Source organism: Lissotriton vulgaris, chromosome 10, assembly GCF_964263255.1.
Source record: "Lissotriton vulgaris chromosome 10, aLisVul1.2, whole genome shotgun sequence".
In the NCBI taxonomy this organism is placed as follows: domain Eukaryota; kingdom Metazoa; phylum Chordata; class Amphibia; order Caudata; family Salamandridae; genus Lissotriton; species Lissotriton vulgaris.
The window spans coordinates 98,427,146-98,452,473 of NC_141698.1; the positions used below are offsets into that span (position 1 = coordinate 98,427,146).

The following is a 25,328-nucleotide window of genomic DNA, read 5'->3' on the forward strand; positions in this document are numbered from 1 at the left end:
CCCAAACTCTTACTTCAAGGAAATTATGGGGCTCCAACTGGACCATCTATGGTGCGGGAGACCGCACATAGCTTTATCAAAACTCACGCTCAGCTGGTTTGACAGTGGAATCAGGCTACCCGACATTAAAAAATACTACTGGGCTGCACACCATACAGCAATAAACCACGGCCCTTTCGGCCGCCCCGACGTCCCAGGGTTCCGTATGGATCGCTGGATCCTTCCGAGCGAAGCCTACACTCGAGCACTTTATTTCAAACCAGACAGATATTCACTTACTGGACCTACCGATCACACAGTAAGATCTGGTATGCTGCAACTAAATCACTTGGCTGGAATGGTGAGTTGACCCTCGCCATACCCTTGTGTGATTCACAAAAGCTAGGAGATCTGGGTAACTCCAAAGGTTTCGATAAATGGGACCTAATTGGCATCTCCCATATGAGGGACCTATGGGATGCAGGGGGCGTGAAGCCTTTCGAAGCTCTCCAAAGACAACACTCATTGGAAGACTCTGTGCTTTTCCGCTATTCAGCAGTCCGCCATGCATTACAGACAGCTTTCCCAGTGACTCCTCCCAACCAGATAGCTCCCCACTCGAGGACAGATTGCTAGATGTCCACCTGCCCGAAAGGGCAGTCTCCCTAACCTACCGAAAACTCATCAACAATATGGACGATCCCCTAATATCACTGAGGGAGAAATGGACTGGAGACGGCATCAACTTGGATGATGAAAGTTGGCAGACGTCGGTCTCCCCCAAAACGGTTGCATTCTGGAGCGGCTTCGGATTGTGCAGCTAGAGATCCTGCATAGAATCTATGTCACAGGTCCCCAACTGGTACACATGGGTGGGCAGACGACCGGGTCGTGTAGACGGGGATGCACTCATCTAGGCACATTCATGACCATTATATGGCACTGTGATCCAATCCAGGAATATTAGCGTAAGATACATACAGTCATGAGCGAAACATTTGAGGTCGAGATTAAGCCAGAAGCGCCCAGATGCATTCTTAACATATGGGAACCGACCGACCTAAACACATACACCCCACAATGGGTCACACTCGGATGTATGATTGCTAAAAGGAACATCGCGCAGCTTTGGGGGGGCTTGCATGCACCCAAAATTGCAGATTGAAAAAAAGACCTTGATTGGTGCATGCTAAGAGAAAAGACTGTATATACGGCATGAGGCATGCCACCGAAAATGGTCCAAGATATGGTCCCGCTTGGAATTCATATCGTGGAAACATTTGTACCCTCCTAGTAACCTGGACAGTGATGACCCCCCCTCCCCGTGATTTCCAATGCACTATCCTATTGTATCTGTATGTATACTTGCTTTCGTTGTACCGTTTGCATTGATCTTTGTGGAACTGTACCTTGTTATCGAGTATGTTTATTAAAAAGATTTATAAAAAAATTAATTCACAAACGCCTTCCTTATCCATTTTAGATAGAAAAAGTGAGCTTAATGGATGAGTCACTTGTCAGAATAGCAGTTTGCTTATTATTTCAGCTATCTTTTGTATTATGTGTTATGGGAACAGGTACTGTATGTGGCTGGTGCCTATGATTAAACTTGTCAACTTCTGGCTATAATTTTTCCTCCAAAAGACCATTGAAATTCAACATTTTGGATACCGCAAATCTTCAATTTACGGCTCTTAAAAACTGAAACATGAATAACAAAAAAAAAGAACAAATAAAGGAGGAAACTACAGAAAGAGCAAACCTGTGACTGAGAAATACGTTACACCATCCAAGAGTACCATCGCTACCATAAGGGTTTTCTTTGGCAGTGTCTGAGAGGACTCCTCACCTTCGATCGGGATCACAGATGGTTCTTTTATGGAAGGAGAAATGGCACGTTTCTCTGCCACAGCAGCTTCTGCTAGTCGACCAAGAGCACTTAATGGAGGTGTCGATGAAAGCTTGGGTCGCTTGGTGAGTCCAGTCAGTGCAGAGGTACTGGTTAAAGCTGTAGGAGCTTCACGTTTGCGCTCTGATGATAAACTTGTGGGAGTGGGTTTCAGAATAGCTGCAGGAGCTTTGGGCTCATTGTTCTGGCCCTTGGAGCCTAAAGCAATAAAGTCCCCAGGTGGGGGGTGGCCTAGGAAAAAGGAATGTACAATCAAAAACTGAGACAAGACAGTGAAGAAGGTATATTAAGCTGCTCACATGGTGCAATAAGTAATAACAAGGCACTAGTTATTCATCTCAAAGATAAGTAATTCCCCTGGAACATAACTGGCAAAGCATAATTACATCAAAAGCAGGCGGAATACACAAACCAATACCAGCATGCAGCAAATGCAGAAACACACAGGTAAACAAACACACACTATCAGCATGAAAAACAAGAAGCAACATGCAGCAGTCAGTAATACACTAAGCATTGTTTTCGGTATCCATCAGGGTTGAGTAGTAGACTCACAAAGGTTCTTAAAATCTTATTAAAGGATGGAAAATAACTCAGAGATAATATCACAATGACATTGTCACTTAAAACAATTATTGAACAGTCATCTCAGGGTAGCAAAAATGTGGTAAAGTGCTCTGGACACTGGAATGCAAATCCTCAGAAAATCATAAAACAATATCACATAAATAGATAATGCATATGATGCATACCATGACCAGGCATGCACGCAAAACAGAAGCAAAGCTAAGCTTCACACTTCTGGATCAGACAGCCCAAAAAAGAGCAAGTCAAATGCACCAACATAAAACTGACCTCGCTCGAAATGATACATCACTAAATACAAAACAAACCATTCACAGTAAGAAGGCCCAAACCTGAATACGTATACAATAAAAAGAAAATGGCCTCCAGGGATTTAAACTTGTCTACCTCTTATTCAAACAATTATGCAGAAAGTAAAGTTTCAGATCCTGTTCTGATCAAGGAAGGCACAAGCAGAATTTTAAATGTTACAAAAACTTGCAGAGATTGAAATGGCCAAGTCTTCATCAAATCAACTAATAAAAATAATAAAACTGTCCAACTTAACCGTTCCTTCTCAATCAATGCCAGCTTTATTAAATTTTTTGTGCAAAAATTATAAAAGCATACAGTTTAAAACATCAATATTACATGATAAAAAGTGCATTGGGTACTTTTAAAAACAAATTACTCGATAATACAGCGTTTGATTCCAACAATACGTTACAAGTTCATTTTGTCATCCCCAGCAAATTTCATATAAAAATTCCTTACAGTTTACGATACTTTTTTAAAAAGATGCTATTGACTTTACAAAACATTCCTTTTTTAAAAATGTTAGTGATAAATGCGCTGGCCTACATTGTCTCAATTCCAACAATCTCAAGATTTGTCAAATCCATCTCCTTCTTTGCACAGCATAACATTTGCAAAATAATACCACAAGCATTGTTGTTTGCTGAGATTGTTTATCACAAGGGCTACTACTTAATGTTGTGGGCCAATTGTTTAATTCAGGAAAGCTTATCAAGCGATGAAAAAATCTGAATCTGAAATGGGCTACGACAAATCAGTCATACCCACTTAATGCAAAGTTTAGGTACGGCTGCAGACCATAAGTGGTGAGTATGAGTTGGTTAGATTGTACCGACGACTTAGCTGCCTCAGCGGCAAATCTATTTGCCTCCATGTGAGTCAAGCAACATTTTTTAAGGTGCTTTCCGGTGACGGGATATAAAATTCCAGGATTATTAAAGTATTCAGAGTGGCCCAAATCATTCATAAAAGTTTTTATATATATTTCAGCCAAGGAATCTCCAGGGCCCGATCCAACATGAGGCGATCTTTTAATATATCACAATTAAAAGAAGAAGTCCAGATCCTATGCCACAGCAGAACTGGTTGGACTTTTATTAAGTCAAAAATATAAGCCAATCCTAGTTCTGAGTGGCATACGTCGGTGGAAGTACTATCTGGGACCGCCAAGAGATATTTTAAGAAAGCATTCTCCACCTGCTGAATAGGTGGTGATATTTTAAGAAAGCATTCTCCACCTGCTAAATAGCCCCACTCACCCGTACCATACGTCGCTATACTGATACATTTTGCCCTATAAATTTGTAGAAGCTCCACAGGTGGTTTTCTGCCCAACATCTTAGCGAAATTGGCTAGGGACAATTCATATAAAGCAAACTCCTGTTTTTAACTGCCTGGTACCATTTTCCTTTATTATCAAACAAGATACCTAGGTAAGGAAATGTTTTAGTAGGTTCCACCTTTTTATTGCCAATAAAAATGCCCCTACACCCAGAGCTATTTTTACCACACTTCATTATGAAAGTTTTTGTAATATTAACTCGTAGACCCAACTTCTCCATATACTCAGTGTATCAAGTGAGTACTGTTGCTTCTCTAAAATCCTTCTCCACGTACCAAAACACTCTTTGCAAGAACAAACAGACTTTACAAACAAGAATGAAGTTCACTATACAAGATCCCGGCCTAAACTTTAAATCCAACAAAAATGTTATACATATCTCCAGAGTCGCTATGGGGGTACAAGCGGCATTGATCCTGCTTGGCAATCAAAAAACAATAATGAAACAGGCCACCTGCTAAAAATGATCAACACTTAACTGCAGAGCTGTCATGCTTAATTTGGAAGAGGGTCTCATAACCTACTCAGAGGACGACCATCCTGACCAGTGTTCCCAGTAAGTCGCGCGGCTGCGCACCCGCGCACCTATAGGGCACCGAGCGCGCAGTGTCTCCTGTGAAGCGCGCACACGTTCTCACCGCTGCCCGCTTTTAAAGCGCGAGCGATCAAAACCAGCAATTTCCCTGTTGCCTAGGGCCTTTGTGAAAGTATTCCTGTTAATCCCAGTGCCCATTATTCGCTGCAATTAACAGGAATACTTAAAAAAATTCCCACAATCAGCCGCAGCCTCTCACTATTCATAAAAGACACGCATCAAGTCCATTAGCACGACGTGTGCTTTACAATTCATGCTTTCCGACTTGCTTCATTTCTTTTCTAAATAGAGCGCGGCTGGGTGCTGATTGTGGGTCATTATGAAACTATTTATGTTGATTGCAGCGCATAACAGTGCTGCAATTAACAGAAACCTTTCACAAAGGCCCACAATCAGCCCGCAGCCAGAATCCATTAAAAATGCAGCAAGTCCAAAGTCGTGCTTTTGGACTTGATGCATGTCTTTTCTCAATAGCGAGAGGCTGCGGGCTGATTGTGGAAATTAGTGAAAGTATTCCTGTTAATTGCAGCGCATAATGGGCGCTGTGATACTTACTTTTCACGTGTTTCACTTGTCCTACTGATGCGTGCGACGCTTTGAAAAATTGGGTTTCCCTTCGGGTAAGTGCACAAAACCCCACTCGCTCGTGGTACTTCACATCCAATAACAATATTGGTGTACGTACAGTGCACAGGGCAAAGCAAAAATTCTTGCATCACTTGAGGCAAAAAAAATTCCTATTTCAATAGGTTGAAAAGTTAGTTTTTTAGATGTTTTGCATGTGAAATTTATGTACAGATCTGGTCACAATTTGGCCCAACCGAATGTATTTAAATGTACAGAAAAATGTCTCGAAGTTGAGAAAGGGTCTGATGGGGCGAACGGGGGCCCTGCATGCGGAGACCACCGCAAGTCTTTGCTGAAACGGAACACACATGTTTTATTTAATAAAATGTAGATTTGACCCCTGAATGAGACGCATTGAAGTGTCTGCGCGTCGTTCCCACAGCGCTAGCTTTCTTCATGGCGCACAGAAGATGCATACGCCCTCTCACCACCTTCCTGCACCCTATAACAGTAACTGCAGACAGTCCCTGGTTTCTATTAACCACCGACTAGCAAGGTACCTCGATATCGCAAGGATGAAAAAGCTGCAGGCTGTCAGAGAGAGTGAAAGTGTAAAGCTGTGGTTGTTGGAGGCCATCGCCAGAGAGGCGTGATTTGCAGAACTCCTGCCGCTAGCATGCATGTCCCAGTGAAACTCCAGACAGGCACCTCTTTGAAGTGACAACACATTTTCTTGTGGGGAACCCCATGTTGTCACCTCATAGCTTTCATCACCACCACCTCGTTAAATGTCAACGTTAGTCAAATGTGAATGCAAAAGTCCAGCTAGTTATGTACTGCTTTAACATGTTTAGAGATAAGTTTGCAATGGGATTCTGTAAGGTTGCCTGCCTTGTTGTAATATTAAGCAGCAAACTCAACAAAAACATTTCCATGTGCATCGTAAACCGTAGACTTGTTATGTTATGTTATGTTATTTTTACTTATACCTCGCACAGCTGCCCCAGCGAAGGGGCGTCCTGGCGCTTTGACAAGGCAAACACAACACAACACTGATAAAACAAAGAGGCCACAGGAACAGCATGAGAGCTAAGCAAATAAGAAGGTCTTGATGGCACGTTTAAACTGAAGTAGGTCATCAATAGCCCGGATATGAAGAGGAAGAGAATTCCACCAATTCGCCGCTAGCACTCGAAAAGAGCGGCCACCAATTCTGCTCAACCTGAAGCGCGAAACCACAGCCAGATTCTGACCCAAAGATCTGAGGGTTCGCGGGGGTACGTACGATGTCAGCAGCTTCTCCAGAATTTGAGGAGACATACCCTTGAGGATTTTAAATGCAAGGCAAAGAACCTTGAATTTAATCCTCTGATTTACAGGGAGTCAGTGAAGAGAGTGCAACGATTTAGAGACCGAGCACCGCCTAGGCAGACCTATCACCACTCTGGCTGCAGCATTTTGAACTCGCTGAAGCTGGGTTAGTTCTGATTGATTAACCCGGCCAAGAGCGAGCTGGCATAATCCAGCCGGGACAACACTGATGCCTGAACCACCAGTTGTCTAGTGGAGGCATCAAAGAATTTAAGGATAGGCCTAAGTCCTCTAATAATGCAGGTTATCGTAGCGATACAGGTGTAACTGGATCCAGGGATCCTTTTAGGTTTAGTCTCTGAGGGAAGGGGGTAGCGGGACAGTCTTGGTACCGGCGTGGTACGGGGATACCCTACGCTCAGCTCTCAATTCTTGAGCTGGGGGTTCTTCCGGGTTGGGCCGCGGCAGCTCCAGCAGGGTTCCAGAGATGGTTTCAACGAAGATGGGCCGCGGCAGCGCCAGCAGGGCTCCAAGGATGGATTCAGCGAAGATGGGCCGCGGCAGCGCCAGCAGGGCTCCAGAAGATGGTTTCAACAAAGATGGGCCGCGTCAGCGCCAGCAGGGCTCCAGAAGATGGTTTCAACAAAGATGGGCCGCATCAGCGCCAGCAGGGCTCCAGAAGATGGTTTCAACGAAAATGGGCCGCGGCAGCGCCAGCAGGGCTCCAGAAGATGGTTTCAACGAAGGTGGGCCGTGGCAGAGCCAGCAGGGCTCCAAGGATAGTTTCGGCGAAGGATGAGCCGCGGCAGTGCCAGCAGGGCTCCAAAAGGTGGTTACGGGTTCCACGCGGATGAGTTCGCCTCGGTGTCTCTCGACTCCAGGATACAACTGCCGACCTGCTCCAGAGCGGCCCCAGATATAGGTCTGGCGTCCTTTGATGTCCGGACCCTCGCACCTGGGGGTCGGAGGGGCCGGGATGAGCGTGTCCAGACACCCAGCAGGGGGGTGGAGCCAGCGCCCAGGGAGACCGGAGGCGATCGAAACCAGGCGTCGGGGGACGGTTGGAGGACCATCGAAACTCGTCCCCCCATTGATCCGTCAAGTGGCCTCTTGACCACCTGGTCGGATCGTGGTGCCTCGATGTCGGGGCTTCGCTGGGTCTGCGGCCGGGGTCGGGCCGAGGCCACGGGGCCTGGTCGTGGAGGGTCCAAGATGGAGTCTGGGTTTGAGATGGTGGTCCGGGATAGGGTTCGGACCAGCCGAGTGTGTCGAGGAGGGGTTGCCGAGTTCCAAAGGGGGAGCGCCGGCGGTTGCCCGGAGGGGCGGCTCTCGTGTAGGGTGGATGGTGCCGCCCTCGGCCAGAGGACAGGGGCCGAGGTAGTCCAGGGCCCGCCATGCGGGAGGAGTGGGACCACGCTACGAGGCCGGGTCCAACAAGGCTCAAAGAATCAAAGGCCTCCCTAGTTAGGGAAGGCAGGATAGTAAGACACTCACAGTCTCCCAAAATGCATCTGACCCGCTCTGGATTTGTAGAACCCAACGGGAAGGAACGGTAGATGGCTTGAACCTTCTCAAGAAAGAAGGAGGCCAGACCCTCACAATGGGAGTCCGAACATATTTCTGCCGCCGTTGTCCTCTTAGCCATGAGATCCTTTAACACCTTAAATATACGTTTCGAAGGATTAGAGCTGTTCTGAAACTCTTGGGCATAAAAGGCTGCTCGTGTTCTACACACCGCCCTGTGGTAGATTTTAGTTTTAACAAGGTAGCAAGCCTTTAGTTCAGGATCAAACGATTTCCTCCATAGCCTTTCAGCCTGTCTACAAGCTCTTTTCAGAGACGCTAAGGCACCATCGTACCATGGGCTGGGCTCTTTCGAACGACACTTGGACCATACTGAAGGAATCAAAGAATCGAGGGCACGGGAGATCCACATACAAAAGGAATCATATCCGTGATCAACATCCGTAAAGGGGCCCAGTGGTGCCTCCTCAAGCAGGTGGTAGAAGTCCTCCAATTTTAGTCTGTTCCAGTGGCGTTTGAAAACTAATCTGTCCTGAGGTATAAAAGGAGGTTCAGATATGGGGTATATCATTTTCACCAACATATGGTCTGTCCAGGCCATCTGGGTAGGACAGAGTGCTCTGATCCCTCTAGGTTAGTGAAAAAAGGGTCAAGGGTGTGGCCATCTCTATGAGTGGGGGAAGTGACCAGCTGGGAAAACTGCAAGGCTTCTAAGTCAGCCAAAAAGCTCCTAATAGGGGGCGAGGACAGGCAGTCAAGATGAAGATTAAGGTCTCCGAGAACATTGAAATTAGCACATCCTAGTACCTCCGTGCTAATTAGATCCGGGAGAGCAGCCCTAAAAGCAGAGTCGCAGCCCGGGGGGCGATATATTAATAGGCCAGAGAAGGCGAACTGATGGCTGAACGAAATTTTAAAACGAGCACTTTCACATCCTGAGAGATTTAATGCCTTCCATTCACATGGATAGCACCGCTTAGTAGCCATTGCAATTCCACCCCCCCTGGTAGCACGATTAAAAGTGAAGGTAGAATAACCGGGGGGGAAGGCCAAATTAAGTATGGAAGAATCAGAGTCCTGCAACCAGGTTTCGGTCAAAGAGCACGTCAGGGGACTCATCTTTAAGAAGATCAAATATCTCTTGATGGTGCTTTACCAGTGATCCGACCTTCAGAATCCAAATGTTCAGATCACGCATCCCTGCCGTATTTTTACGCAGAGATGGCGAGTCCAATGATCGAATGCGGGCAGGAGTATCTAATGCCCAGCCGCCACAGGTACAGCGGTAAGGACCACATACCGGAACCACAGGCGGAAGATCGCAGGTAGTAATCCGACCCCGAATTGCCAGCAGATCCTCCCTATGATACCTGATAATAGGCGCTGTCATGGTGGGGAGAAAAATGCTCAGGGTCCTGCCACGACCCGCGCTACCTTAGCGCAGACGGGCAGGACTCTGGCACGACTCCGCGCAGCGGGTGCGCCTTCGCTGCGCGATCCCGCTGCGCGTAGAGGGGAGCTTTAAATAAGCGTCCCTCTACTCATCTGGAGCGCTAGACCACTCACCAATGTGACCCACTGACAGTCCACACCACTCCAAGATTCCCCGCCCCAGGAACCGGACCCGCTAAACAGCGGTGGAATGCCGATTACAGTGCTAGAGTAAGTGGATAGAATGACACCCAGTTAAAAACAGGGGAAAATACAACAAATAAAAACACAAATATCGAATAGGTAGGTTAAAAAAAGCAACGCGGCAATTAAGGCGTAGAGCGCAGTGCAGCGTGCAGGTACCTCATCAAGGCAATCCCCGGGACTGGTCGCCTTAAATAAGCGTCCCTCTACTCATCCGGAGCGCTAGACCGCTCACCAATGTGACCCACTGACAGTCCACACCACTAAAAGATGGCGCAGAAAAATTCCCCGCCCCAGGAACCGTACCCGCTAAACAGCGGTGGAATGCAGATTACAGTGCGAGTAAGTGGATAGAACGACACCCAGTTAAAAACAGGGGAAAATACATCAAATAAAAACACAAATATCGAATAGGTAGGTTAAAAGAAGCAACGCGGCAATTAAGGCGCAGAGCGCAGTGCAGCGTGCAGGTACCTCACCTCGTGTTAATGTCAGTGTAAAAGTTCCTGCGTGTTTGAAATGGCTCCTTCAATGTGCAAATGAGGTGCAAATTTATAGCGCACGCAGAAGAACACGCGCTCTTTACCAACAGCAAATATTATTTAAATTCACTGACCAGTCTCAGCAGGGCAGCATGTGCATTCCTATTTTGGCTCGCCCCTTCTACTCCCACTCAATTCTCACACCTCCTCACAGTCCCCGATTCGTCTTTCCTTTGCCATTTACTGCCTCCTCTCTCCTCCCATTCTCCGCTATTCCACCTATCTTCTTTTCACTTCACTGTCTGACACACCCATCCTCGCGCTATCCTGCACCCTAACTTTCTCCCTATCTTCCTCTCCCTACTTTATTATGTCTCTGCCCACCCCATCCCCAGCCTTCGCTCTCTTCCATTCACCATTTATCCCCCGTCCTTTCCCCTTTCACTCAGTCATTCCATTCTTACCCCTCCTTCATTCACCACTGCCTCTCACCCTTCTGTTATTTTCTTTCCTACTCTTGCCTCTATCAGTTCTCTTCTTCTCTAGATCTTTCCCTCTTTGCTATCTCACCCCTCACTACTCTCCTGTCCTCTCCTCTATTTTCTTCATCCGTTCTTCCTCCAATGTCCCCTCTCAGTGCCTGTAGGTGGTTTTTGCAGCTATGTCGTTTATGCCCCATGACTGGCCGCTCCTTCCACCGTCTCAGATAATATAGTTTTTTTTAAAAATAATATGCCTTTATTTCTACAGCGTCCGTTACTGCACATGACACCACATCAGTGGCCTGCATATGTACCTGGGTGCTGTGTGAGCAAGATGTACACTTCACAGCGTATTACAAAATTAGTTATCTTTACCTCCTCACATGCAGTTAGATTCAGTACCATCCGACCGAAGGTGAAATGTATCAAACAATTTAAGACCAGTAGATGATGTAGCCCTCAGGCTAACGTACGTGCTTCATGGTTAAATACTTATAAGGTCCCAAAGGCGACCCAAATACTTATAAGGGATTGGCTATGCCAATGCTTGTTTGAATGTGCCAGTCACCCTAAAGACTCACTGACTTTCTTAATATGCTCTAAGCAGCGGCTACATCAGGCTATTCTCCACTGAGCCCCCTTGAACCCGGATTGCTCCTTTCAAACATATTGCCACCACGACAGTGTAACCACTTATTCGAGACAGCGCAAGACGCAGCTCTACACTCTGCTTTAATTAACACACTTAGGCGGGTTAGGTGGGGATTTGTAATGATCCAAGAAAAGGTTTTGGAACACATAAATGAGGAATTGGTCAAGACCACTACTGCCTTGGCTAGCGCCCAGGGTCTAGAGGACGATCTGTGGCAAATTACTGTTCTCCACAAGAAATTCTTTGAAACTATAAGGGCCCATTTTTTCAAGGTAGCATCTAAGTCAGCAAGTAAAAAAAAGCACCCGTCAAGAGTGGGATGGTATAACAAAGCTTGCAGAGTGGCGAGAACATCCCTTGGGGCGGCATTAAAGAACAGAGGCCCTAATGCGGTAAGACTTGCCAGACAGATTTACAAGGAAACCATCTTTTTGGCAAAAAAATGATGGGACGAACAACATTGGCAGGCCCTTAATTCAGCCAGCACCTCCAAGGATTCCAAACTTTTTTGGAATATTGTTAAGTGGGGGAAAGGAGGTCGCCCTGAACCCCCAGTTAATTATGTAACGCAGAAAAGTTAGGTAGAGCACTTTGGCCCACAATATGCTTACACCCGTGAAGACAGGCTTAGGGACCCAATAAATAATACCCTTAGTCTAGAACCACCTTTCAGTATTGGTGATGTCCAACTGCCATTGAAAGCAGTTTCAAGGGGAAAAGCACCGGGTCCCGATGGGGTCCCAGCGGATGTTTTTCTCCAAAATGAAATGCCCTGGGATCGCTATATCTTGAGGCTGGCCAACGCTGTGGCCCTGGGAGCTCCTGTACCAGGGTCTTGGCAGGGGGGCCGTAATAATCCCCATATATAAGAAGGGTGATCGAACGCAGGCTGGGAATTATAGGCCTATCAGCCTACTTGATACAATACAAAAGGTGATTGGGAAAATGATTCTAGATAAAAATTTACACTGGGTGGAAGAAGAAAATATCCTGTCCACATTTCAGGCTGGTTTTCGCACATTAACGAGTACCACCGATCAGATTTTCCGAATTATTTTGTTACATTGGAAAACAGTATTATTGGGGAAAAGTAGCATTTATGCTGCTTTTATTGACTTGCGAGCAGCCTTCGACTTAGTACCACGGAAAAAGTTGTGGAGTGTATTGAATAGTTTAGGAATGCCATCAGATATCCTTACCTTGGTTATGAGATTACATGAGACGAATTATGCAAAAATCCAATGGGGGGGCATGGTCAAGTCACTCCTGAATTTCCTGTGGAGCGTGGGGTCCGCCAAGGCTGCTCCATGGCTCCCACGCTCTTTTCATTATATATTAATGGGATAGTTGGGCGCATGTTGTCTGAATCTGTAGATGCCCCCACTCTGGCCGGACTGAAAACTCTGATTTTGTTATTTGCTGATGACACCCTTATTGTGTCAAAATCTCCTAGTGGCCTACAGCGAGCGCTGAATATATTTGAGGACTTTTGCAGTGACTATGGTTTGGAGGTAAATGTGGCAAAAACCAAACTTATGGTGTTTAACCCACACAAAAGTTTTAAAGGGAATTTTTATATGAACGGGTTAAAACTGGAAATGGTCCCAGATTTTGTGTACCTGGGCATACATGTGGCCAAGGATATTAAGTGGGGGAACCATCTTGATATGGCGGCCTTGAAACTCCGCCAAAATGCGGGTGCAGTACTTGTTGAGCACAAGAAATCCATGACCAAGCCAATCCAGCCAGCTCTTCAAGTGTACGAGGCAAAAGCCCTAAGCTCAGCACTATATGGTGCCAAGATATGGGGTTATGACAATCGGTTACCCCTAACACGTGTTGAGAATACATTTTTGCGTAATCTTACTAATCTACCCAAAAGTACACCTATGAAACCACTTCGGTATGATCTAGGCAGGAAAGCCTTGGTAGATATGGCTAGATTGCGCCCATTATTATATTGGCGACGGCTATGGATAACCCCCGAACTCGCCCTTTATGCCCAGGGTTTTTTGGCTGTAATCAAAAACGATCAGTTTCATAAGATATCCTGGTTAAAGGATCTTTCCAAAAATCTAGTGGAAATGGGCATGAAGGGGTTGTGGGAGAACCCAGAAGTAGCCTCTTTTCCCTCTAAGGTTACACTAAAAGAAAAATACTGGGAAATGATTGTGTATAGAGACTGGAATACTGCTCAATGGAGGGTCGTTTTCTTGAGTGCAAAGTTGTGCCTAAATTAGAGCCATATTGGGATGGTATCACAAAGCCATAGATAGAAAGCTCTATTTCCAGCTTAGAGCAGGATCCCTTCCAATAAGATCGCTAACAGGAAGGTGGGCCTCTGCCTGTTCCAACTTGTGCCCGGTCTGTAAGACGGATAAAGAGTCTCTCGCCCATCTTCTCTTTGTGTGTAAAGCTTATACCATCCCGAGACGAGTCTGGTTAAAAGCAGTTTGTAGACTCCTAGGCACAAGGGATAGTACGGTGGCATTAAGGTTAATTTGCACCAGTACATTACCTGTTATTTCATATGCAGTTGCAAAATATCTCGGTTGGGTTTGGGCGATTAGAAAAAAATCTCTTCCGTGATTAAATCAATCGCATGTAGTATTGTAATGATTTTAGAATTGTTAAAAATGAATTGAACCAGTGCTTTGTGTATATAACTGAGTCCATACTGTTTTTACAAAGACATGATCTTAGAGATTGTTTTAAAAGTGTAATAGTACTAATCTGTTTTGAGTGGTTTCGTTTTAAGTATATGTGCCAGCCAGTCAAGGTTAATTTAACTGGACTGATACTATCAAATGGAATGTTTTAATGTCTATGCTTTTATGAGTGTTTTTAAATCTCGAATAAAGCAACTTTGAACTGAATTTGAATTGAATTAACACACTGTGAATATGCTGTGACAGCCCAGCCAAGTGCCATTCATTGTGCAACAATCTCAGGCATTGCGGTAATGCGGAAACTTTTCTTTAAATGCGTTAGTATAACGTGCAATGCATGGCACTTGCAGAGCTGCAGTCAACGGCTAGGAGTGACACTTTCTCGCGAATAAAATCAAGCAGTGAAGACAAGGGAAACATGACAATTTCAGAAATTGCACCCATTTAAGCTACGAGAAACTCTAAGAAATCTTAAGCCACTATAAAACACAAGAAATTGCATGGCATTCCGTTAGTGGGGATGTGAGTGAAGGTAAAAGTGCTCTGTAAGATAACCACAAAGACATAGAAGGTGGAAACGCAAGTGGTGAAGGTATGGGCTGCAAGAGCTTTTAAATCTCACCTCCAGCAGAGGCAACAACCAAAAACCCTCAAAAAGAACACATTCGCTATTAGCTGCCAATATTTTTTTAGATATTATATTTCACATTTCCATGCTTTCTGTCTACTTAAGAGTGACACAAGTGTCAGATGTTTGACAGTTAGTGCGGCATTTTCCCCGAGAGTGAAACCAAGCGATGCAGTGCATGGAAACAGATAATTTTTCGAGAGGGTGTAATTTCCATTATTTAAGACCTACAATATCTTGAAACTGTTTCAAAACCCCTGAAATGGAAAGTTAAGATACTGATATGATTTGTGTGCCCACAAGATATAAAAATAAAGAAATCATCCTAATACATCTCATACCTCCCATGCATCTGTACTTTATTGCACCTTAATACAGCTAAGCACATCTTGCTGAAATCAAATGAACACAGGGCGGATACTTTGATGTTGCGGACAGTACAACAATAGGCAAAATCACGTAAAGCTGGAATTTTTACATTTTATCTGTACATACTACAAAGAACAAATATGAATAGAAAACCGGTTTTAAAGTGTTCTGGAGGTGTTCTATGAGCGAACAACACTTAAGGTAAACATATAAAGTAACATATAAAGAAATGGCACGTTACAAATGAATACAATTTTGTTTTCAGTCCTGTTTAGTGTCAGGTCCACCTTTGCAGACTCTTTGAATAACAATTAATGTAAAATTTTTCCCTAGGGTTAGTTACCTGACTGCTACTTTCCACCAGTGCCTGAGAGCAGCTTGTTTTAGTGCTTCAGCCGGGGAGGAAGGGAGAAAGTCTATAGCTGCAATTTAAAGATGTGTCAGAGCGCATGGAAAACCACAGGCAGTTCTCCTCAGGAGTTTCTCACTCTGGCTCACAGTAGTTTTTGCTTCTTATAGGGCCCCCTGTATACTGTTTTATGGGGGCCCAGCCGCCCACCCGAGCAGCAGGAATGCCTTTTTGGTGAAGGCATCCTGCATAGTCTTAGTCACCAATGCTAACAAAACTGTGAAGTACAGTAAGCACGAACATGGTACATTGCCATTGAGACCCGAGTGTACGCTATGACACCAATCCCACACTCTCCCTGTGCCTGCAGCCAGCACTGCAAGAAGAAAACATTTTTTTTAATTTGCCCACCATTTAGTTAATAATTGTAGCTCAGTTCCTACTGTGGATCGCGTTATTCAGTAATTTTGTGAAAGGCGGATGTATTCGGTGAAATGTTACCATTTGGTGCTAGAGTACACACCAGGTAATTCACCAACTTGTCTTCTAAACTTTACATCACCGATAATAGGTCAGGCGTACTACCATACCCTGTGTATGGTTTACAGCTTTGCTTAAGATGTTCCTCAGTAGGCGGCCGGGAAATTCTAATGAAAGAATATTACACTCTTTCCCAAAATTAAATCAATTTGATTGTGACTGTTAATACTGTAACTGACAGTGAATGGTGGTTATACTTACTGTGTTCATTCTGTAGTTCTTTAACATTCCCTCTGCACCTTGACTCTCCACTTGTGACTAACGGCCCTCTCACTGATGTCTCCTGACTGCATGATGCAGCAGTGCACTCTCCCTTGCCCAGTGGACTCGATTTGGCCGTCTGGGGCTGCTTGCAAATAATTCTCTGGTATGGCCAATAATTTAGTTCCTGTGTCCCCTGACAGAGCGGGCCGCCTGGGCAGGTCTGACCACCATCATGCTTTACACGTCATGCTTTGAGACTTGCTGCATTTCTTTTAGGTAACACATGTTTGAAATCTTTGCTTAGCTAGTGCCGCCTGGCTGGTGTTTTGCTGCTTCTTTCTGTATCTACATTCAGCTATATAATACAACAAGTAACATTACACCTACAGCAGTAAAATCATATGATGGTACCACCGTTGGAGTCTTGTGCTTTTCTAAACCCAAAGTGTACTTGCCTGTGTAACCAATTCATGTCATGGCGTGTGTATCCAAATTGCAAACCTGCCTTAAGACCCTTAACGTGGCGCTGTATGTGTGGAAATGCACAGTTTTTCCACTTTTTTAAGCAAAGATTTGGAGTGATATTTCGCGCTGCACCCGCATATGCAATCTGGTTCCTGGCGCACTTAGCCTTCCCTGCAGCCCACATAGACCCTACACTGCCGCCCACAGAGGAAAAAAATTAGAGGGAACATTGATCCTGACTGTGAAGAATGTAAACAAACTTGAAAATTGATTATAAGAAAGATGTTTCCATTTATTTTCAAAATACTAAGTAACCTTGAAAGAAACAGCAGAGAATCATACAGCCTTAAAGTAAATACCTTTACGCTGTCTCCTCCAAAAATATGTCTTAATGTGTGAGAAGTTAAACATTTTACTACTCTGAAAAAGACTTTTGCATTCCCTACTATTTGGTCATCTTTCCCGGTCACAATCACTCCTTAAAATACTCTCTCCCAAACTTTTTGGGAATAAACATAAGTGTGCTTTTGACAATTCATGTTTTATCTTATTTTGTACAATTAAGTTTTTCTCAAAAAAGCACCATCCCGCACCATTCTAACTGGGGCCAAAACGGACCCATACATCTATGTGTCAATCAGCTATGGATAAACGATCAAACATGTCCACACAACACAAAATGGACCCATACATCTAAATGTCAATCAGCTATGGATAAACGATCAAACATGTCCACACAACACAAAAAGGACCCATACATCTATATGTCAATCAGCTATGGATAAACGATCAAACATGTCCACACAACACACCTGCGTTTATTTATAGCAGAAAGGATGCAAGGGAAAAACTAATTTTCAGCTAAAATCAAACTTTTTTAACTGGAAGCAGGATGTCACACTTACCAGAAGGCTTGGCAGCAGTACTTGGTCTTCGTACCGTGGTGGGTTTAGGACGATTCATTTTGATGAACCTCTGACACTCAGTTGTATTCTTATTTGCTAAATGGTTTTCTGAAGAACGGAAATAAATGGAACCCAAAATCAGTATAAAACACACTGTTACACATAGCAAGTGTGATAGGAAATCCGTGCATGACTTGTCAAAGAGTGGTTCAAAAGGAAGTTGGGAAATTGAGATACAAAAAAATCAATACAAATTACTTTACAAATTGAGGCATAGAAAATTAAATCCCAACCATGAAAGATTATTTAAGTGTCAATCCAAGATTATTTAAGTGTTAAGGTATGGAACGATCTCTATGACAAGCTGTAATAATTGGTTTACAAAGTAACATCATGGACAACATCCATACGTACACATATCTCAACATCGACATCCTCTGCACAACAGACTACACAGGAGTCATTCGGATAGCCCTGTCATTGCATTTTCGTAAATGTCCTTATTACCATACTATCGGGCAAAATTTAACTTTAAGCTCCTTTGATAATTAAGCTTGGGTTTTTAATGCAATGTAACATATGCCCAACTCACTTTAATGATACGATTGTTATACATGTATACCTGCATGTGAAGGGTCTGCTGGTATATAGAAGCAAGCCATGCATAATTATGGTGTAGCCAAGTGGCTGTTCCTTATATAGTGGCAAAGCTGAAAGATTTCCACATAGCATGTCATTCATACGACAGATCGGATGAATGTGTAAGCCTCCTGTACGGACAGTAATTTATACTGAAAGGCTAATAGATGGGAGAGTTCAAGCTGCATGTTGGGTTGTGCACAACTGATATGCTGAGCTGGAAGCAGATATGCAGAGCTTCTTCCAATAACTGTGCAAAGTAAAATTTCAAGCCCTGTTCCAAACATACATGCAGAGCTACCCTAACACATGCATAGATCTCTATCCACCAAATCTTAAGGATTGGGTTCAGAGACTGCCACTTGCATATGGAGTAGAGCAAATGTGCAAAAAGTTCTGTACAAAAGTGCCTCAGAGATATCTGCGTATCTATTCTATAAACATGGTTCTGTCTTGTATGCAAATAGAGAGACACAATCAGAAGTTCTGAAGCCCACACCAACCCATCTTTCTTCTTGAAAGAACTCCAATAAATAAGCATCCACAAGACATACACATAATCTACATTTAGATATCCACTGCACTGGACAAACCAATACCAATAAAAGTCACATCCACGGTTAACAACAAAAAGAACACAACATGGATTAATGACAACATCATAATAAAAAGAACACATCTCAACATACTAGAACACAAGAGGAGAATATCCAGAGGTGAAAAAGACAATCGAATTTCACCGCCATAACAGAGCCTACAGAACCATGAAAAGATAAAAATCAATCCATATGAATTACTGCAGCTAACCCCCTTCCTTCTAGGGAACTCCACAATATTTTAGCAGAATTCCTCAATACACAGTGGAAAAATACAGAACCACCACCATTGCAAGAATTCTGTGCCAAAATCACAAAGGACTTGATTTCAAAACAGTACGCAGATATCATCCCAACACATGACCCAACCATTACAGAGAAAAGCAATCCTCCACCATTATATTTATAGAGAACTGGACTTTTGTTGCATTTATCCCAAACACCTTTTGCCCCCTTTTTTCACTGCTAGATGCTGATTTTCCACTCTAACAGTGCACTGAGGCCTGCTAACCGGACTTCAGTGCCAGTGCTCCTTCCCTAAATCAAGGTGTTGTCTAATTGCGCTACAGTTGGCATAGGAGTTTAGTGCCCTGTACGTTGCAAGTACCAAGGTACCTAGGGCAGGGGTACTAAAGAGAGCTTGCAGAACGTGGCTGGGTAGTGTCTTGCGCAAAACCAATAGAGGTAGAAGGAACAAATTTATAATGATAGATGCTCTAGGGAACACAAAGGCGACGACCACTAACGTGCCAAAACAATCTCCTGTGAGACACGGAAGAAACAGCTAACAAAACTTTGTTCCCGAGCAATCAAATACAGTATTAGAGAGCAATTTCAGTCCAAAAGAATCCTCCAGATTGTGCCATTGAAAAAATAAATTCTTTCTTTTCTTTATGTAGAGGTTTGAAGTGACACATTCTGAGAGATGATCCTATGTAGTTGGTATCATCCAATGTAGCCAAACAGTCAAACAGCCGACACGTGTTTCGTCTTGGGGACAAATCACCCAATGACTTCCTCAGGGCAAACAGTTCTATGATAGTCTCATCATCATGACATAAGTGTATCTGTGTACGGTCCCATATAATAATGGTCTAAAGACAAATAAGTTCCGTTGCGTTTGTCGTGTTCCAAAGTCAGCTTAATCAAAAAGCAGCGAAAATTTCTTAAAATTGACTTATTTTTCAGGTCCAATCAGTTTATCAAACCGAAATCGACAGCGTTCGAATGATGGCGGGAGTACTCTTCGGGACCTGATCTAGGACTTGCTACACTACTTTACCTTTGGACCTCAATTTCTAGTCCACCTAAGACTAAAGAATTTCGATTTGATAAACCGGGCGGGGCGCCGAGCCCCACGCATCTCGCGTGAGGAGGGTGGGGTGCCAACCCTCACGCATCTCGCGTGAAGTGGGTGGGGTGCCAACCCTCACGCATCTCGCGTGAGGTGGGTGCGGTGCCAACCTCACGCATCTCGCGTGAGGTGGGTGCGGTGCCAACCTCACGCATCTCGCGTGAGGTGCCAAACCTCACGCATCTCGGGTGAGGTGCCAAACCTCACGCATCTGGCGTGAGGTGCGTTGGGTGCCAAACCTCACGCATCTGGCGTGAGGTGCCAAACCTCACGCATCTGGCGTGAGGTGCCAAACCTCACGCATCTGGCGTGAGGTGCCAAACCTCACGGATCTGGCGTGAGGTGCCAAACCTCACGCATCTCGGGTGAGGTGCCAAACCTCACGCATCTCGGGTGAGGTGCCAAACCTCACGCATCTCGGGTGAGGTGCCAAACCTCACGCATCTCGCGTGAGGTGCCAAACCTCCCGCATATGGCGTGAGGTGCCAAACCTCACGCATCTCGCGTGAGGTGCCAAACCTCGCGCATCTCGCGTGAGGTGCCAAACCTCACGCATCTGGCGTGAGGTGCCAAACCTCACGCATCTCGCGTGAGGTGCGTTGGGTGCCAAACCTCACGCATCTGGCGTGAGGTGCCAAACCTCACGCATCTCGCGTGAGGTGCCAAACCTCACGCATCTCGGGTGAGGTGCCAAACCTCACGCATCTCGGGTGAGGTGCCAAACCTCACGCATCTCGGGTGAGGTGCCAAACCTCACGCATCTCGGGTGAGGTGCCAAACCTCACGCATCTCGCGTGAGGTGCCAAACCCCACGCATCTCACGTGGGGTGCCAAACCCCACGCATCTCACGTGGGGTGCCAAACCCCACGCATCTCGCGTGGGGTGCCAAACCCCACGCATCTCGCGTGGGGTGCCAAACCCCACGCATCTCGCGTGAGGTGCCAAACCCCACGCATCTGGCGTGAGGTGCGTTGGGTGCCAAACCTCACGCATCTCGCGTGAGGTGCCAAACTTCACGCATCTCGGGTGAGGTGCCAAACCTCACGCATCTCGCGTGAGGTGCCAAACCTCACGCATCTCGCGTGAGGTGCCAAACCCCACGCATCTCGCGTGAGGTGCCAAACCTCACGCATCTGGCGTGAGGTGCCAAACCTCACGCATCTGGCGTGAGGTGCCAAACCTCACGCATCTGGCGTGAGGTGCCAAACCTCACGCATCTGGCGTGAGGTGCCAAACCTCACGCATCTGGCGTGAGGAGCTAAACCTCACGCATCTGGCGTGAGGTGCCAAACCTCACGCATCTGGCGTGAGGTGCCAAACCTCACGCATCTGGCGTGAGGTGCCAAACCTCACGCATCTGGCGTGAGGTGCCAAACCGCACGCATCTGGCGTGAGGTGCCAAACCTCACGCATCTGGCGTGAGGTGCGTTGGGTGCCAAACCTCACGCATCTGGCGTGAGGTGCCAAACCTCACGCATCTGGCGTGAGGTGCCAAACCTCACGCATCTGGCGTGAGGTGCCAAACCTCACGCATCCCGCGTGAGGTGCCAAACCTCACGCATCTCGCGTGAGGTGCCAAACCTCACGCATCTCGCGTGAGGTGCCAAACCTCACGCATCTCGGGTGAGGTGCCAAACCTCACGCATCTCGGGTGAGGTGCCAAACCTCACGCATCTCGGGTGAGGTGCCAAACCTCACGCATCTCGGGTGAGGTGCCAAACCCCACGCATCTCACGTGGGGTGCCAAACCCCACGCATCTCACGTGGGGTGCCAAACCCCACGCATCTCGCGTGGGGTGCCAAACCCCACGCATCTCGCGTGGGGTGCCAAACCTCACGCATCTCGCGTGAGGTGCCAAACCTCACGCATCTGGCGTGAGGTGCGTTGGGTGCCAAACCTCACGCATCTCGCGTGAGGTGCCAAACTTCACGCATCTTGGGTGAGGTGCCAAACCTCACGCATCTCGCGTGAGGTGCCAAACCTCACGCATCTCGCGTGAGGTGCCAAACCTCACGCATCTGGCGTGAGGTGCGTTGGGTGCCAAACCTCACGCATCTCGCGTGAGGTGCCAAACTTCACGCATCTCGGGTGAGGTGCCAAACCTCACGCATCTCGCGTGAGGTGCCAAACCTCACGCATCTCGCGTGAGGTGCCAAACCTCACGCATCTCGCGTGAGGTGCCAAACCTCACGCATCTCGCGTGAGGTGCCAAACCCCACGCATCTCGCGTGAGGTGCCAAACCTCACGCATCTGGCGTGAGGTGCCAAACCTCACGCATCTCGGGTGAGGTGGCAAACCTCACGCATCTCGGGTGAGGTGCCAAACCTCACGCATCTCGGGTGAGGTGCCAAACCTCACGCATCTGGCGTGAGGTGCCAAACCTCACGCATCTGGCGTGAGGTGCCAAACCTCACGCATCTGGCGTGAGGTGCCAAACCTCACGCATCTGGCGTGAGGAGCTAAACCTCACGCATCTGGCGTGAGGTGCCAAACCTCACGCATCTGGCGTGAGGTGCCAAACCTCACGCATCTGGCGTGAGGTGCCAAACCGCACGCATCTGGCGTGAGGTGCCAAACCTCACGCATCTGGCGTGAGGTGCGTTGGGTGCCAAACCTCACGCATCTGGCGTGAGGTGCCAAACCTCACGCATCTGGCGTGAGGTGCCAAACCTCACGCATCCCGCGTGAGGTGCCAAATCTCACGCATCTGGCGTGAGGTGCCAAACCTCACGCATCTCGGGTGAGGTGCCAAACCTCACGCATCTCGGGTGAGGTGCCAAACCTCACGCATCTCGGGTGAGGTGCCAAACCTCACGCATCTCGGGTGAGGTGCCAAACCCCACGCATCTCGCGTGGGGTGCCAAACCCCACGCATCTCGCGTGGGGTGCCAAACCCCACGCATCTCGCGTGGGGTGCCAAACCCCACGCATCTCGCGTGGGGTGCCAAACCTCACGCATCTCGCGTGAGGTGCCAAACCTCACGCATCTGGCGTGAGGTGCGTTGGGTGCCAAACCTCACGCATCTCGCGTGAGGTGCCAAACTTCACGCATCTCGGGTGAGGTGCCAAACCTCACGCATCTCGCGTGAGGTGCCAAACCTCACGCATCTCGCGTGAGGTGCCAAACCCCACGCATCTCGCGTGAGGTGCCAAACCCCACGCATCTCGCGTGAGGTGCCAAACCCCACGCATCTCGCGTGAGGTGCCAAACCTCACGCATCTGGCGTGAGGTGCCAAACCTCACGCATCTGGCGTGAGGTGCCAAACCTCACGCATCTGGCGTGAGGTGCCAAACCTCACGCATCTGGCGTGAGGAGCTAAACCTCACGCATCTGGCGTGAGGTGCCAAACCTCACGCATCTGGCGTGAGGTGCCAAACCTCACGCATCTGGCGTGAGGTGCCAAACCGCACGCATCTGGCGTGAGGTGCCAAACCTCACGCATCTGGCGTGAGGTGCGTTGGGTGCCAAACCTCACGCATCTGGCGTGAGGTGCCAAACCTCACGCATCTGGCGTGAGGTGCCAAACCTCACGCATCCCGCGTGAGGTGCCAAATCTCACGCATCTGGCGTGAGGTGCCAAACCTCACGCATCTCGGGTGAGGTGCCAAACCTCACGCATCTCGGGTGAGGTGCCAAACCTCACGCATCTCGGGTGAGGTGCCAAACCTCACGCATCTCGGGTGAGGTGCCAAACCTCACGCATCTCGGGTGAGGTGCCAAACCCCACGCATCTCGCGTGGGGTGCCAAACCCCACGCATCTCGCGTGGGGTGCCAAACCCCACGCATCTCGCGTGGGGTGCCAAACCCCACGCATCTCGCGTGGGGTGCCAAACCTCACGCATCTCGCGTGAGGTGCCAAACCTCACGCATCTGGCGTGAGGTGCGTTGGGTGCCAAACCTCACGCATCTCGCGTGAGGTGCCAAACTTCACGCATCTCGGGTGAGGTGCCAAACCTCACGCATCTCGCGTGAGGTGCCAAACCTCACGCATCTCGCGTGAGGTGCCAAACCCCACGCATCTCGCGTGAGGTGCCAAACCCCACGCATCTCGCGTGAGGTGCCAAACCCCACGCATCTCGCGTGAGGTGCCAAACCTCACGCATCTGGCGTGAGGTGCCAAACCTCACGCATCTCGGGTGAGGTGGCAAACCTCACGCATCTCGGGTGAGGTGCCAAACCTCACGCATCTGGCGTGAGGTGCCAAACCTCACGCATCTGGCGTGAGGTGCCAAACCTCACGCATCTGGCGTGAGGTGCCAAACCTCACGCATCTGGCGTGAGGTGCCAAACCTCACGCATCTGGCGTGAGGTGCCAAACCTCACGCATCTGGCGTGAGGTGCCAAACCTCACGCATCCCGCGTGAGGTGCCAAATCTCACGCATCTCGCGTGAGGTGCCAAACCTCACGCATCTCGCGTGAGGTGCCAAACCTCACGCATCTCGCGTGAGGTGCCAAACCTCACGCATCTCGCGTGAGGTGCCAAACCTCACGCATCTCGCGTGAGGTGCCAAACCTCACGCATCTGGCGTGAGGTTCCAAACCTCACGCATCTGGCGTGAGGTTCCAAACCTCACGCATCTGGCGTGAGGTGCCAAACCTCACGCATCTGGCGTGAGGTGCCAAACCTCACGCATCTCGCGTGAGGTGCGTTGGGTGCCAAACCTCACGCATCTGGCGTGAGGTGCCAAACCTCACGCATCTCGCGTGAGGTGCCAAACCTCACGCATCTGGCGTGAGGTGCCAAACCTCACGCATCTGGCGTGAGGTGCCAAACCTCACGCATCTGGCGTGAGGTGCCAAACCTCACGCATCCGGCGTGAGGTGCCAAACCTCACGCATCTGGCGTGAGGTGCGTTGGGTGCCAAACCTCACGCATCTGGCGTGAGGTGCCAAACCTCACGCATCTGGCGTGAGGTGCCAAACCTCACGCATCCCGCGTGAGGTGCCAAATCTCACGCATCTGGCGTGAGGTGCCAAACCTCACGCATCTCGGGTGAGGTGCCAAACCTCACGCATCTCGGGTGAGGTGCCAAACCTCACGCATCTCGGGTGAGGTGCCAAACCCCACGCATCTCACGTGGGGTGCCAAACCCCACGCATCTCGCGTGGGGTGCCAAACCCCACGCATCTCGCGTGGGGTGCCAAACCTCACGCATCTCGCGTGAGGTGCCAAACCTCACGCATCTGGCGTGAGGTGCGTTGGGTGCCAAACCTCACGCATCTCGCGTGAGGTGCCAAACCTCACG

At 47.8% G+C, this 25,328-nt stretch overlaps 1 protein-coding gene across 2 annotated transcripts in view; it reads right to left on the reverse strand.

Moving 5' to 3' along the window:
* INTS1 (integrator complex subunit 1) overlaps positions 1 to 25,328 on the reverse strand; it is a 536,581-nt gene that overhangs the window by 477,889 nt on the left and 33,364 nt on the right. For both annotated transcript variants that reach the window (XM_086940596.1, XM_086940597.1), the window contains exons 2-3: positions 17,487 to 17,594; positions 1,829 to 2,119 (exon numbers count right to left, since the gene is read on the reverse strand). In XM_086940596.1, the coding sequence (XP_086796722.1) occupies positions 1,829 to 2,119; positions 17,487 to 17,594 (399 nt within the window). The remainder of the gene's footprint in view (positions 1 to 1,828; positions 2,120 to 17,486; positions 17,595 to 25,328) is intronic.